Source organism: Ptychodera flava, chromosome 13, assembly GCF_041260155.1.
Source record: "Ptychodera flava strain L36383 chromosome 13, AS_Pfla_20210202, whole genome shotgun sequence".
In the NCBI taxonomy this organism is placed as follows: domain Eukaryota; kingdom Metazoa; phylum Hemichordata; class Enteropneusta; family Ptychoderidae; genus Ptychodera; species Ptychodera flava.
Window position 1 is genome coordinate 20,376,214 of NC_091940.1, and position 15,574 is coordinate 20,391,787.

The 15,574-nt window shown below is 38.0% G+C and overlaps 1 protein-coding gene across 1 annotated transcript in view; it reads left to right on the plus strand.

Moving 5' to 3' along the window:
• The first annotated feature begins 567 nt into the window (after positions 1–567).
• The window catches only part of LOC139147766 (mucin-5AC-like), a 34,348-nt gene continuing 19,341 nt past the window's right edge, over positions 568–15,574 (plus strand). The window contains exons 1-17 of the mRNA XM_070718960.1: positions 568–887; positions 1,357–1,391; positions 1,648–1,719; positions 4,226–4,313; positions 5,301–5,425; positions 5,606–5,704; positions 6,733–6,817; positions 7,794–7,915; positions 8,212–8,293; positions 8,624–8,745; positions 9,509–9,604; positions 10,351–10,473; positions 11,463–11,648; positions 12,345–12,419; positions 12,803–13,157; positions 13,530–13,609; positions 14,196–14,759. Of these exons, the coding sequence (XP_070575061.1) occupies positions 787–887; positions 1,357–1,391; positions 1,648–1,719; positions 4,226–4,313; positions 5,301–5,425; positions 5,606–5,704; positions 6,733–6,817; positions 7,794–7,915; positions 8,212–8,293; positions 8,624–8,745; positions 9,509–9,604; positions 10,351–10,473; positions 11,463–11,648; positions 12,345–12,419; positions 12,803–13,157; positions 13,530–13,609; positions 14,196–14,759 (2,410 nt within the window). The 5' untranslated portion in view covers positions 568–786. The remainder of the gene's footprint in view (positions 888–1,356; positions 1,392–1,647; positions 1,720–4,225; positions 4,314–5,300; positions 5,426–5,605; positions 5,705–6,732; positions 6,818–7,793; positions 7,916–8,211; positions 8,294–8,623; positions 8,746–9,508; positions 9,605–10,350; positions 10,474–11,462; positions 11,649–12,344; positions 12,420–12,802; positions 13,158–13,529; positions 13,610–14,195; positions 14,760–15,574) is intronic.

Here is a 15,574-nt window from a genome sequence, read left to right on the forward strand (position 1 = left end):
AGTCGACCCGTGGTACAAGTCAATGGACGACGCTCAATTTTGCTCTCAGTTCATTTACGTGAACATGAAGCCAACCAGTATGGTGCAACGCCTAATACACGAATTCACGATTTAAATTCATAAATCGCAACCTTAATACTCAAAATATATCTGAAGAAGTCTTTTGATTTGGTCCTCTGATAATTTGTATCTCTGAAATATCCCATTAGCAGATGACGCTTTGCAAAAATGCATCGTCGTTGCAGTGCGATGGACGAAAATACCGATACAAAGGAAGTTATAATATCTTCGACGGATATTTTCGGTGAATATTTAATGAAAACCTTTTAGGTCATTCAACGAGTATTTGAAGGATTATATGATTGTCAGATTGCACCCAGTTCCGGTCGGTAAGTTTCTCGGAACAAGAGTTTGTCATTTTCTTCTAAAGTCCTTATACTTTCTCCATATATACATATTCAAATGCAAAGCGGTCGCCAAGGCGACACTTAAATACAACTCGCTGATTGGTCGAATTGTTCAGGTAAGTTTCCTTTTATCTGGGTTTATCTTTCAAGTTGTTGGTATATAAACCCTTTGTCTTCACATAAAACTTCAGCCATTCCCTGGCAAGCCACTGATCTAAAGAAGAAAACTTCACTTCAGTTGTATGATTACGAGCACAGAAATTTTCCTCGTTTAATTCATATTTTTTTTACTCTCAAATGCAAGTTTTGGACGCTCGATTATCATAGAAATACGACTGAATCCAGAGTATTTCATCATTTTTATCAATTTCTCTTCTATATGGCACTGAAAAGTGTCTCAACTCTTCGCAGAGGCTGCAGCCTGTGGCTTCTACTGCACCTACTCGTTGCAAATGTTTCAACGTCGCCGGAAAACGAAAAGTAAGTCTTTCTTTTCGTCATAATATATTTTCTTTCCTTTCTATAAAAGCGAATTTCCTTAGCCTTGAAGCTGTCCTCATAGCCGTAGTCCAAGTTAAAGATCCGATTTTCTGTGTTTTGCTGTATTTTATAACAGAAGAAAAAAAACTATTGACGAATTTGTGAAATATCGATGCTGTGGGTAATTTTGATTCTCACATAGGAGCCATCCATCATGAGTATCAGAATTCAGATTCATTCTTGTCCAACTGGTGAATTGAAAGATTTTTCTCACCCTCCCCCTCTCTCTCTCTCTCTCTCTCTCTCTCTCTCTCTCTCTCTCTCTGACTCTCTTTCAGGCACTCTCTCTCTCTCTCCTTTCTCTCTTCGCTGCTGCTGGTCCTCCAAATTTTGATCAAAATATAATTCTTCTCTTGCGAGATTTTTATGACAAATTTTACTATTAAACTCAATTTTCTCGATGTTTCAGAATTCTTCAACGAGATCGGAGAGCTTTGCCAATTCGTAAGTATTGACTCAATCAACGACGCTTTACCACACTTGTTCCAGTGCATTTTCATTGTCGTTCCCCTCGGGTGCTGACAAGCTAACTGCTCTCTACACTGAAAGATCCGTCGCTCGAGTACGCTCCCTACCCTACTGGAAGATTCGTCGCTTGCAAGAGGAGGAGAGCGGCTCCCTCCTCTTCCTCTTGCAAGCGACGAATCTTCCAGTTTAACAGCTCCCTTAGCCTGATGCAACCTATCCACTTATATTTCAGTGCGTATTCCGTCCGCAGTTTTGACAAGCGTTGAACCTAATTTGGAAGATGTCGAACCGACCGAAGCATCAAGTAAGTGAGAAGTTGTCATAGAACTATTAGAGTAACTCTTCGGCGATATCTTTTTGATTTTTTTTATTCTGTACTCAGTTTCTGCAATTTCGAGGTAATTATGGAAAAAAAAACATGATAGACGAGTTTAGTAGTGACCTTGATTTCGATTCCGTAGACATGCGTAACTATTTACGGGAAGCCGGCGGTGTGATGGAGTGACTATGATCTACGTCATCAGTATTCCCGGTACCTCTCTCCCGATTGGCTGTCTTGTGGTGTGAGTAGCTGCTGCGCATGCGCTTACGGCAAAAAAAAGTTTGCCGACACGTTTATGCGTCAGTAATTATGAGAATAACAGAATCCTATACAGAAATATAGGACATTTCAAATGTTAGTTTAAAATCGATCATGGAAAAATGTTTGATTCACATTGAGTAAATCTGAAACTCATATGGCCGGGGAGGGGGGGGGGGTATGACAATTATCATTGACGTTATCATTGCCACTGCGAAATCGATCTGACGATAATTGATATCAAACAATTGTGTTTGCAAACAAGTTTTCCCATTTGAATTTAAATGTTTGTTTTGTTCGTAAACAGTATTGAATCACGTCGGTTGCGGAAAGGGCACGGCGTCTCATTTGCAGAGGGTGCTATCGACTCGACGCCTGCGTGTTGATTTGATCACGGTCCGTGCTAGAGGGTGATTTGATACAGTCCGCAGTGAGAAAAGTGAGCCGCGGTCGAGTGTCGGCTGTTTTACCTCGTTAGGTAAAGTTACCGGCAGTACGTTTTGAGTCGTGGAGTCTCTTGAAAGCTTTTAAAAGTGCCTGTCACAAATTCCTCCGAGATCACAGGTCATCAAACCACTTTCAGACGATTGAGCACCTGTTCTAGCCGAAATTTTATCTGGTATTACGCACACACGGAAGTGTCCTTTGGCGTCCAGACCTGAGACATTGTGAACGTGCGTGCCCCACGACTCATTTTCTGGCATTGACACAGCCCCTCTACACAGTGTGTTGAGGGACTGTGCATTTAAACAACTTTTACCGAGATCACTGCACTTTGATCACTGTATTAATTTACTTTAATAGCTGAATATGCTGAATAACTGTACATGTCGTCAGAAAACGTAAATTAAAACTAAAATGTGAAATCCTTGAGTCAATAACTCTACCAATGAGTACATCAAGCTAAGTTTAAAAGCTAGCGTTCGAACTCTGTTACTGCAAATGCACAAAGTAACATATACTTGGTCCAAGTTTGTGAATAAATCAATGATTTGATAAATGCGACGCGACGTAGTGAAGATATTGCTGGATTCCAGAAGAATAAAAAGTTACAGGCTGCCGATCGCGCTCGACTTGAACTAAATCTAACAGCAACAAAAAACACACACCGATCACTGGATAGCAAAATTCCACTCGGATGACAAAGAAAGTTGGATGAAAATGGAATATTTGTTAGTGGATGAAATTATTGACGCAAGCGAAAACGCATGGCTGTTTGAAGTAGCACACCTTTTCCTATATATGGGCCCCTTTGTTTAGTCTGAAATGTACTAGATAGACGAACCTTATACACAGTAATCGAATCTATCAAACAATTCTTTACCATGTTTACGTCGCTTGTGATTCGTTTCCATGGACACTGACAAATTATCAATGATATGATTCATATCTGGTGTCACGGTCGCGGCGTAAATACCAGACATTGATAAGACCATCCGTCTTCTAAGGAAACGATGCGTCTGCTCTTCATACGTTAAACTACAGGTTCGACCGGTAAAATGCAATCTGATTGAGATAAGATATGAATATAGTTTGCTGAGCCATTTAGCTTGGCGTGGCTTCCTATTTATTAGGTATGCCGCCAAGGACAGACTGGCTAGACGGCACCGTACTCATCGACGGAATCTCGCCAGAGTCGTCGCTTTCCTCCTATAGCAAGGCGAGCAAGAAGTCGCTGCCTATCGTTTTCACGAATCCATTCTGTGAGCGTCGATTGGTATATTATCCTACTGCCAAGTAAAATCTGAAACTTTTCTTCAATTGCTCTTTTCATGAAGTGTAATTATATATATATTATATATATATATATATATATATATATATATATATATATATATATATATAATATATGATACCTTTAATAGGCAAATGCTTCCCAAGATTAAAAAGGATGCTTAAATTCAATCTTCGCACCTCGACACTGAATCACAACATATGGAATCGAGAAAATGTGCTCCCCTTTAAAATAATTTACAAGGTGAACGATGTTAGCTTCAACTGATCAAACACCACTATTGGTCGTAAATTACAAAAACTTACTGGCCAGGATAATGATGGCTTGTAACACGAATGAAAAACGAGACAGTTTGAAAATAATCATATTTCGGATTTCAGAACTTGACACTGTTAATTCCAGCATGCCCACCACGCCAAGTCTGAAGAATTGTGTAGTTTTTGTGCACAGAATACTCACTCACTAAAGTATAAACATTTGTCTTTTCCAAAACAGATGGGAGAATTAATCTTTGTAATCTAAACACACCGACTCCCCCGGTGAACGGCCAAATAGAAGTCCGCTCGTTCACTGCCACCAGCAGGTAAGCTACCATCGTGATCGTCACCTTTGACCCCTGGTTTCAACTCCAGCACGACGGTTAATCGAGTTTTGACCAATCACCTTGCAGGAAATGTTGAGTTTCGACCTTGTACTTGGTCATAAAATGTAGACATTTATAACAACATGTGTGACGGAAAATTGCGAGATTTTATCCTTCTGAATTGTAATTTGAACTGTCAAGGGTACACGTTATTGGGGATGGGTGCCCCCCCGGGTCTGCATGGTATGCGGTTTTTTTTTCTGTCCGTATATGGCCATAGGAGAAATCTAAATGAACAAGAAGCATTGTGTCACTCTGTCTGTTGAACAAAAGCTAACATTCATTCGCCACACAGGTGGTTGTTTTACGTTCTGCGACTCAGATAAAAAACCCAAATTTTAACAAAACCATAAATGTCGCCAGGGGTGATTAATACGGAAGATAATCTGTACCTAATAATAGTTACAGTAAATCAAACTTTAAATCTGCTAGATCTCTACAGGGGATAGTTATTAGGACTAACTATAAGCAGCCTGGCCGGTGTACGTTTTCCAGTTCTCAGCGAAATAGATAAGGCCTTTGCTGTAGGCCTTATATGCAGTCGTAAATGGGTACCATTGAAAACTGACATTGGGAGATTTCAAGTAATAGAAATATAATCAGACCATTTTTTAAAGTCTAAATTAACACATTTCTGGGCAAAACATTTGTATTGGTTGTATTTCACCCACCTCTAATTAGTAGTTCCCCGATGTCCACGGGGAGTATACTCGCTTTCCAGTCGTATCTTGCGAACGTGAGCAGAAACAGGAACCAAGTGAGGGCGCAATTCATAAAGTTTGAAATTCGAAACTTGACCGCAATGTTGGTTGCATGCACCGCCTTCCCGGTCTATTATTTTGCTGTCTGTACTCACAGTGTCAGTTCGGAGCGCAACTTGGCGGTATCCCCACTGTCAATAACTCTCTATTCCTAATCTCCCTACAGTGAGTTGGAAATATCGTGCTTGGACGGTTTCACGTGGGCCACAAATCCGAGGACAACACAGTTCTATTGCAACAACGATGACGGTGTGTGGTTTATACAGCAGGGACAGTTTCCTGAGTGTCTTCGTAAGTATCTTCATAATACGAGACAGTTTTGCCGTTTTAATCATCGCAAGAACGCTTTGTTTGTTGTACCCACCATTTATGCCGTACCATCAGAACATCTGAGCTACATTTCTTCAATGGATGTCAGCCAGTAAGTCCGAACTTTCTCATATTTCTCTGTACATTTGCTTCTCAACACAGCTGTCTGCGACCCTCCGTGTTTGTCCGGTGGTTCTTGCTTTGCTCCAGACAGTTGTAGCTGCCCAAGTGGTTTCTCAGGGGATAGGTGTGAAAATCAAGGTAAGATGAGATAAGATCGATGGAGAGATACATAAATATTTAGATTAATTGATCGATTAATCAATCAATCAGTCAATCAATCAGTCAAACAAACAAACAAAGAAAGAAATCAACAAATCATTTATGATAATTGAATGAATGAGAATAGATAGATGTCACAACTTGATGGATAGGTAAAATTTAGATTGATTAATCAATTAATTAATTAATCAATCAATCAATGATCAATCAACAAACCCTACATTGAATTAATTAATAAATGATTGAATGAATTACAATTCATTGAGCAAAGTATCTGCATGCATTGAAAGAACAACTGTAATTGCAATGCTGGTAACATTTACAGTATTTTTGTCCTACAAAATACATTAATTTTATGCATTTTGGCATTTTTCTCCCCAAAGTATAGTGATATAATGCATGTACCTTAGGCATGCCAACGCAATGCATAATGTGCAACGTGCAATATTGTGTATGATTGACAAAAAATAATTACAAATAATCAAAGCTCTAAATTCTGTGCATCATCAAGGAATTATATTTCTCACGCCTCCTGAAAATAAGATGTAATACATCACCGAAATCGGTGTTGACTAATGAAGTCTAGTCATGACCAGGAATAGAGCAGGGATACAGGCTTTGTTGTCGACCAAGTTGAACGACAGGTATTTTGACACGGTTCTGGGAAGAGAGCAACAGACTGTGTTTTACAGACAGAATTAAATTTATGGAAAACATACAAAATGCTTGTTGAGCTCTGAGTGGATAATTTTTCAAGAGAAATCGGGGCCATTTACCTCAAAATAACACCCATTTTAATATCCATCACAAAATTAATTTGAAATCACATCAAGGCCATAGAAAGTAGTTTAATTTGAACTACATTTTAATATGTACAAATATATTTTACTGTATCATGATGTTTGTGATGTTGATGATTTTGAAAATGCTATGTCCCGACATTACTTCTATCCATCCATTCTTTTTGATAAACACCTATTGACCTATAACCCCTGACCCCTTCACAGATTCATCATCATCGTCAGCGTACTGTGATATTTTGCCCTCGCCTTCCAATGGAGCTGTCCAGTGTTCACTTTCAACTTTTCAAACGTAAGTTTTTATGCATCCTATTATCCTGTAGCCGTGTAGGTATGTGTATTGTCAGTCCTCATGAACAAAAAAGCTCACACAATGACCATTGCAAGATCTGTAAATACTGATACCATGTTGTAATGTAATAGCCAAACAGTTACATATCTCTCTGTGATATAAATCCATATTTTCTTCATGAAATAGCGTGCTGTTAAGATCTAGCTTTAAGGTAATGCGCTCCTTGAAAATGAAAGACTTAAAACTTGAACTCCAACTTTCATCAAACAGACTGCGGACCATTCTCTTTCAAGAACAGAATAAAAATCGGGGGTTACCGTGCAAATTTTGGTACTAGAAAAACAAATTGCCCAACATTTATGGATGTTTGAAGTTTAAAATGGCTGTCATGCCTGTGTTATCTCTGTAGAGGAAAATAAAACAACTGATTTTCACAAAACTAATTGAGTGAAACCATTTTTCACTCTATAAGCTTCAATATGAGCCTCTACAAGTGAAAGGCCAATTTGAAAAGAATTGTAAAATTGGAATCTGAATATCTGCCGAGGCATATACCACCTTAAAATAGGGCTGATTCGTGATCACAACATAGTTCAATCATTCCTACTTGAGAACAGATGTCTCAGTTTTTTAAAGAGACTTTAAGAAACTAGTATTTCATAGGAATGGTGAAATTTTACATGGTTACAATTGACATGTAGACTGGAAGATCCGTTGTTTGGGGGTGCTCTCTGCGCCTCATAGAGAGCGCCCTCAAGCGACGGATCTTTCAGTCAAAATTCTCATGATGATTGAATCATAATATCAAACTGCAGCAGTATCCACATTTGCAAAAAAGACAAAATTTTATTCACAAATTTCAATCGGCAGTAGATCCTACACAAAGAAATAAACCTGAAATTAGCATCACTGCTTCTTTAAACCTTTCAATTTTGTTTTGTGAAATGTATGTATTTTGTTTTATTATCCTACACAGTACATGCGAGGCAACCTGCTTACAAGATTTCCACTTTGAGGGTGGAGCCACCAAACTGACGTACATTTGCAACAACCAAATGAAAATCTGGGTACCAAGCAGCAGTTTTCCAGACTGCATTTGTAAGTTGGTCCTTTCTTTTTTTTCTATGAATTACCCAATTACTCCTTCATCAACGATCATTTTCAAGGCAAAATAAATAAAAAGAAACCTTTCTTTACAAACAAAAATGAACAAATTATATCTTGATATTATGGTAGACTTTACATTATGGAAGAGGGGGTTATACCAAAGACAAATTTGATCAAAAACTATTAAATGATATTCAGGAGTATTAAAAGAATATGGCAACTTTTAAAGTTTCAGTTTACAAGATCAGGTCTGTTGGTAATTTAAAGAAGTTGTTTCTCTCTTTCAGCTGACTTTGATAGTGATGTCTGTACATCCCCTACTGCACCCTACAATGGCAGGGTTAGCTGTCAACGCCAAGCAAGAGAAACGTGAGTATCGAATATCTGTCTTATTCTACCTTAAAGGTATACTGTCACCTGTTCCAATTTAGCCACAGTTACCATGGAAAGAGAAAATCTGACAGATCAGAGATTTTAAGCGGGTGGCCACTTTTTAAAAACTGTGCCCTCACATGGGCATTTCGAATACCAAGGAACACCCCTTTGACCATATATGGGCATATTTAGATTACGGATGACTGTATACTTTTAAAGAGAGAGAATCCATGATCAGTTGTGTATATAATCCATGATAACTTGTTAACTTTGTGCACAGGATGAGGTAATGTATCTACATGCACATCTGTTTCCGTTTTACAGCATCTGTGCAAGTACATGCGATGACGGCTTTGTCATGGAGAATGGCGAAACCACCATATCCTACACCTGTGATCATGTGACCCAGCAATGGAGTCCGTCCACAGCATTCCCCAGTTGCCATGGTGAGTCGCACAGTGAGGCTTGTGATTAGAAAATGACCACTATTGTTCACCCATGCACCTGCCATATCCTACGATTATTATGTCGTCGAGTGTGAATATAGTCACAAAAATTTATATGTTGGATATGTCAGTTGCGAAATTTTTTGTTTCTCATGTTGAAGTAGACTGTTATTTGCCTGAGTCACAGCTTTTCTGATTTTTTTAATTTCTAGGAATCAATTTTGCATCAGATTACAAAATATATAAAAACAGAAATAGTTTTGTTCTTGACTGATTTTAAGTACTTTTCTAATAATGTAAATTCTGCTAATTCACTAGCTGTAAACAATTCAATTTGCATCACTGTGATACAATTCTCTGATTTTAAAATCAAAATGTCTTTTACTTTTTGTATCCTGTTTCAGTGCAATTAGAATATTTAACCCTTCGAGTGCCAAAGTCAATTTTTGTTGCCTAAAGTATACCACAGACAATTTTTTGCCGATTTTTGCCAAAATTTTGATAAAAAATTGTAGCCAGTGAAATGTGATGTCTACTTGGTCTAAAATTATTGAAAATATGACAGAAAAATAAATAAAAACTGGAAAACTGTTACATCAAAATTTTGTTGGGAAAAATTACAGCACTCAAGGGTTAATAATTACTACAGTCCCCTGATTGTACTGTAATTTTCAGAATTTTTTACTGAAGTCTGTAATGTTATCTGTTATTCATAATTACCTTTGGAACTATTCATTATTCTCCTTTCCCCTCACACTTTCAGCCATCTGTGACCCACCCTGCCAAAACAATGGTATCTGCCAAGCACCAGGAGAATGTTTGTGTGTGCATGGCTTCCAGGGAGACTACTGTGAAATTGGTGAGTGATGTACTATCTGTAGTTCTGTCGCTTTTATCTGTCGTGAAGAACGCCGGATGGCTTTCTTGTTATTTTGATCCAGAAGTATACATTTGTGTGAATATTGACACAGCAAGAAAAGCAATCATTGGTTTTCAGATAATCAACCAATTTTTATGTTTTCAATTATTGACAAATGTGCAATTATACTTTGACTTGAAATATCTAAATAGATTGTTCCCTTCAAGAGTAAGAGTAACTATATTCTGTATTGGCAAGGATTGACTCTCTCACTGTAATTTGCAATTATATTTCTTAAAGGCCTGTGTTGGCACCAGATTGTCTTATCAGAAAATTTACCCACCATATTACAATATCAATGGAAAACAAAAGGCTATCACACCTCCATAATCCTCCTCTTACAGACTAGAACAAAGATGATCCCAGTGATCACGAACAGTGCCTTTAAGGGAAAAAATATTTATGTATATCATAGTTCAGCTTACAAAATTCACTCCTTTATTTCCTGCTAGATTTCTAAACATTTGATTACAATATGTTGCTTTGACATTGAATTTGTGTGCTGATGAATGTGAATTCAGCATTCAAAATTCACTTCTTAATTTCTTGCCACGAGATATCCAAATGTTTGATTGCAATATGTCTCACTGACATACAGCTGTACGTCAGTGAGACATATTCCAGTTTACATATTGCAACAGGGCATAGAGTCAATTTGCAATATTTAAATCTTGTCTGATTAAAAGGTCCCCAAGATTACTGTGAAAACAACCTCTGCCAACATGGTTCTACCTGTGTCAGCAACGTGCAATCACAGAACTACCAATGTCTGTGTCCAAACGGTTTCAATGGCTTCTACTGTGAACATGGTAAGATTTGGTTATGTATCTTCTTTTTTTTTCCCCGCAACCTAATTTTAAATTTTTTAATAAATCGCTGCAAATTAATCTGTATATATTTTGCCAATCGTTTTTAGAAATTCCAGATAGATTCTGCAAATCCTGCCAGTTTTCTAATTTGACCTGTAATGCCTTTAAATATGTTGTTTTTTTCAAATTGGTGGCGAAATGCGAATGACAGAAGGCAAGGGAGTAGAAAAGTTTACAAAAGATGCGTCAAATTTTTGGATGAGACAATTTTAGGACAAATGGCAGGGCAAAATCACCAAACAACCAGTCGTCTAACAGCAAACGCACTGAACCCATCATGTATTCCCTTAAAACTTAAAACAAATCCTGAACAATCTTGATTCTTTTGTTTTTTATAGGTGTTTTTAGCTCATACCTTGTCATGAGAAACAAAACATGAAATATTTGAAAAAAAAAATTATTACCAGTGGCATGTAGCAAAGTAGAAATTTAATCGTTTAAATTTGTCAAACGGGGCAGTTTTGTCTCAATTCTACCAAAAATTTATGTGATTTCCAGGAATTTCGATGAAAATGAGATATAAGGTTGTCATTATCATCATCATCACATATATCACTGACAAATTTAATATTTCACCACCACCACCACCACCACCACCATCATCATCATCATCATCATCACAACCACAAGTGACCATCATTATAATTGTTACATCATTATCGTTATAATCACAATCACCATCATCATCGTTTATTATCATCATCATCATCATCATCATCACCACAAATCACCATCGTCATCACTATCACTACCGTATTATTATCTTCACATTACCGCTGTGTTCCACTTTACTAATCAACATTCTTCTCTTCCTCATCAAACTTGTCATAATTACTGCCCTGGTTGTCTTGATAATGGTAATGATGATGATGATCATTATCATTGTCTCCTGATTTAATGCACTGACTGTTTGTCTTTTTTTACTGCAGCTATCTGTGAAACTCCCAGAGCACCACCAGCGGGAGCGTACAGCTGTATGTTATTGGGCAATGTGAAGACATGTCAGTTGCAGTGCCTCCCTGACCACCAGCCTTCTGTCCAAGTGGCACCTTCCTACCAGTGTGATTTTGATGTAGACGTGTGGGTGCCTGAGTTACCAGATGTGCAATGCCTGTGTGAGTTACTTTTCTCTAAAAATTTTTGTTTTGCAGACCACTCTTGTCAGTAAAATTCCTATTAACTGCCATGTATTTTGGTGAGAGGAGCCCACTGTCTGCTTGTTCCCTTTGATATGCTATGTACTGAGTTCACTATGAACAGTAAAATACTACAGTTGATGAGAAAGTAAAATTTGAAAGTTTATATAAATCATTGTATAGTCAATACGGCTCATTTTACAGCCTTCATTTGAATTTCAAAAGAGTTAATGTAATGTGGGTATGCTTTGTGAAAATTTGCATTTTTATTGTGTTGAGGTTATTAAAGAAATTATACTTCAGAAATTTCAATAACCTTTACCAGTATTTCTCTCTTTAAACATGAAATTGTATGTTCCTTTTTCAGTTTGTTAGAAAGATAACATTTTTGCAAGATTTATATCTCCAAAGTCATTTAAACCAGTCAAGAGTGATTGTTAGATCTTTTCTGCTTGGCTTTCGAGCTGTTTGATAGCTTTTTTCATGTTCGTCATTTCCTGGTACTGCAGTTTAATAAGGAGATACAATAACAGGGCTGATTGAATAGTCTTGTAAGAAATATGGAAAAAAACGATTACAGGGTTAGAAATAAATAAGTGATCACAACAGATTATTAGAGCAAGTAGCCACATTGCCAGCTCAGCAAAATTAAAACTCATATAATTTCACTTTCAGCCATTGCAGAACCAACAGATGCAATGATTCCAACAGGATATCCAACAGTCGATCCTGTCGGATCAGATCAACCAGGTATGAGAAAGACTGTTTGTAAAACTATGCCCTAAATGTTTCTCCTATTCAGTTTTGTAGTACGTTGTAGATGTCAGCGAGACAATTAGGACCCTTTTGTCACTTTGATTAAAAATATTATTGACTTTGTTTGTGTGATTACACTACAGCGTCTGTAAGTTGATTGAATGTACTGTAATTTAGGAAGGAAGGCTTTCTGCAAACATTCCCAGAAATTTAAAATTCTGCCACCAGACTAATGATTCTTATAGTCCTTGTCTTTTTTCACAAGAGGAAAACATCTATTGAAATGTAATAATTTTTAATGTATCATTATTTAAACCGGGTAATATTTAAGCATGATTAAGTAAACTGTGCCATGCATCGGGTTTCTCTCCTTTCAGACCAAGTTGCTATCAGCAACAGCGTGTTCAAAGTCGTAGCTTCCCCAATGATGCGTTGGAGTGACGCCAATAAATACTGCCGGGACGTCTATGGAGATGAGGGTGTCACTGCCCACTTGGCAATCCTTGCATCCGAAGAAGCACGTGCAACAGTCAGGGATTACCTAAACGCTGACCCGGCCCTTGCCCACCCTGACTCCCGTGGTTACTGGGTGGGTTGTAACGACCAGACCACCGAGGGTCAGTTTCTATGGCTGAACGGCTCGAGTATTTCACCCGAGGCCTGGTCACCTGATCAGCCCAATAACAACACATGCAAAGAATCAGATGGGGACCAAGACTGCTGTCAATTATGGTGAGTCTAACCAATGATTTCCGTGACAACTAGGGTGAAATGAAAACAAAGAGCAAGCAGATTGCAAAATGTTTCTCGTGATTCTATGCGCCAGACCACATGGTATGTTTGTCACATTTTTGAAAGCATAATGTTCTATGTACAACATACTCTGTGTAGTTTGACTGCTTATCATTGGTCAGGGTCAAGATGTATCCTTATAAATTCATAATTTGACACTTTGTATGATGCCAAAATTGTACGAAAGTTCTTGTGAGGGACATGTACAGGTACATATGTACAGAATGTGTAAGTTGAGTACTTGGTAGTTTACTTACTGCGATTTACCTGTGCTAATAATTTAACATCATTATGTCTTTTCATCCATGCCAGGGAAAAACCGCGCCGAAATCCACTATTTGAAATTGATGATGAATGCTGCGACAAGGAAAAACCGTTCATCTGTCAAATTGGTGAGTGAAGGTGTCAGGATTCTGAAATGGCCATCATGGTGGCATTGACCTCAAACGGTCAGAATTCCCGGAAAAGAATAATTTATGTTTTCTACAGTTTTTCAGATTTTTAGCTGTTTGTGTGTCGCTTCCATTAAGTTACATACATGTGTTTTGTAAATACAAGGTCAAAATTGATTGTTCACAATCATGGACATGTAGAGCTTGTCAGAGAATGTTATCACAGTTGTTTTTGAAATATAACAGTGTGACTGTATCAAAATGTGAGTGTTGTGAAATGTATCAAAATTGTGAAGTAGTGGGTATGTGTTTCCTCTGAGCCTTAACTACTGAAAATAGTTTTACATGTACACGATATTGTCAGTTGTATTTTGCTGTCAAAATCACACACTAGTAATGGTAAAATTTCCAAATTAACAGCCAGAATTAAGCACACAGTATGGCAGGAAAAAGCTGTGGATTTTCAAGGGAAATCAGATGAAATATAAACGTTTCTTTGTGTATGTCTGAGATCATAGCTGATAAGTTGTTTGATAGAGTGATTGGAAAAATTGAATTTTTTTATTTCTTTTTTCTTTGTCTTCAGAAAATCCAGTTCCTGTTATGCCAAATCCAGACCCCCAACCAGGTGGGTACTGTTACACCTGGGGCCAGAGCCACTACCGTACATTTGATGGCCGTGTCTACTTCTTCCGGGGATCCTGCAGTTATCTGCTGGCCGGTGATTGCTTCGACAACAGCTTTAAAATTCACGTTCACAACCAGCAGCAGTGTGCCGAACCTGAGCACTGCCAACGTTCGCTGAGCGTCTTTATCGGCGACTTGGAGTTTTCTCTTGAAATGAGGGAGGATGGTTTTGGCATTAGCAAAGGCAGCACTGAGCTGCATGTCCCTGTGAGTGACAGTGGCTTGCTGTTTGAAAGAATTGGTCAGTATCTGGTGGTACACAGTGGTCTGGGATTCACCCTGAGATGGGACGGCAGAGAAGGAGTGTCCGTAACAACGGACGAGGGACTGGCCGGCAAGACTTGTGGTCTGTGTGGCAAATACAGCGAAGACTACAGCGATGATTTGACCGACATCAATGGCGATATCGTTACCTCTGTCACAGAATTTGCTATCAGTTACAAAATGGATGACCTAGCAGATGGTAGGTAACATTGTCTGTTATTTTGTTAACAGTCGATGTGGAGTAATTCGTATATGTAATATGACAAAGTGAAATTTCTATGACAACATTTCATTGGCCATAAGTGAACTGACAAATACATATACCACAGGCTGCATTCAGGTTTAAGGAAAGTAACCTCCTGAGCATACCCACCTGATAGGCTCCACCAGAGTGTACCCGCCAGAGTGTACCCACCAGAGTGTACCCACCAGACACTCAACCCAACCATGGTTGTGAAAGGGTTAACCGGTATTTCTATATATGCTGTGCACATACTTGCATGCATACTACACTGTCATGCATAAGACACTGTATAAATACATTTACATATAATCGTTGATACTGCATTTCATTTTTCAACCTATGGCCATTATCTGTAACATTTTTGATTATTTAATATGTCTTTAATGTCAACAGTTTCTACAGTTTCTTGTTCTACTATACTCCCCTAAGCAGGTTGAGATACTCAGTATGCAACTTGTGAACTCAGCCTGTACATGTGTAGACTGCATTTTTAGTGTTTACATTTGAATTCCTATCTGGACAGAATTCAAAAGTAGATGATATCAGCTAATGCGTGTTACACATACATGTATAGATTCTGTCCTGTGTTGACAAACTAAATAGTAGATATGGTTTGAATATGCTTTGGGGAGTAGAACAACACATGGTATAAAAAATAATTGAAAGTTTCAGCTACTGGCCCTTTGATATTCAGAGTGTTCTATATGCCAATGCTAAAAATAAAAGAAAAGAAAAGAAAATAGCTAATTAAAATTTTCTTTTTTTGCACA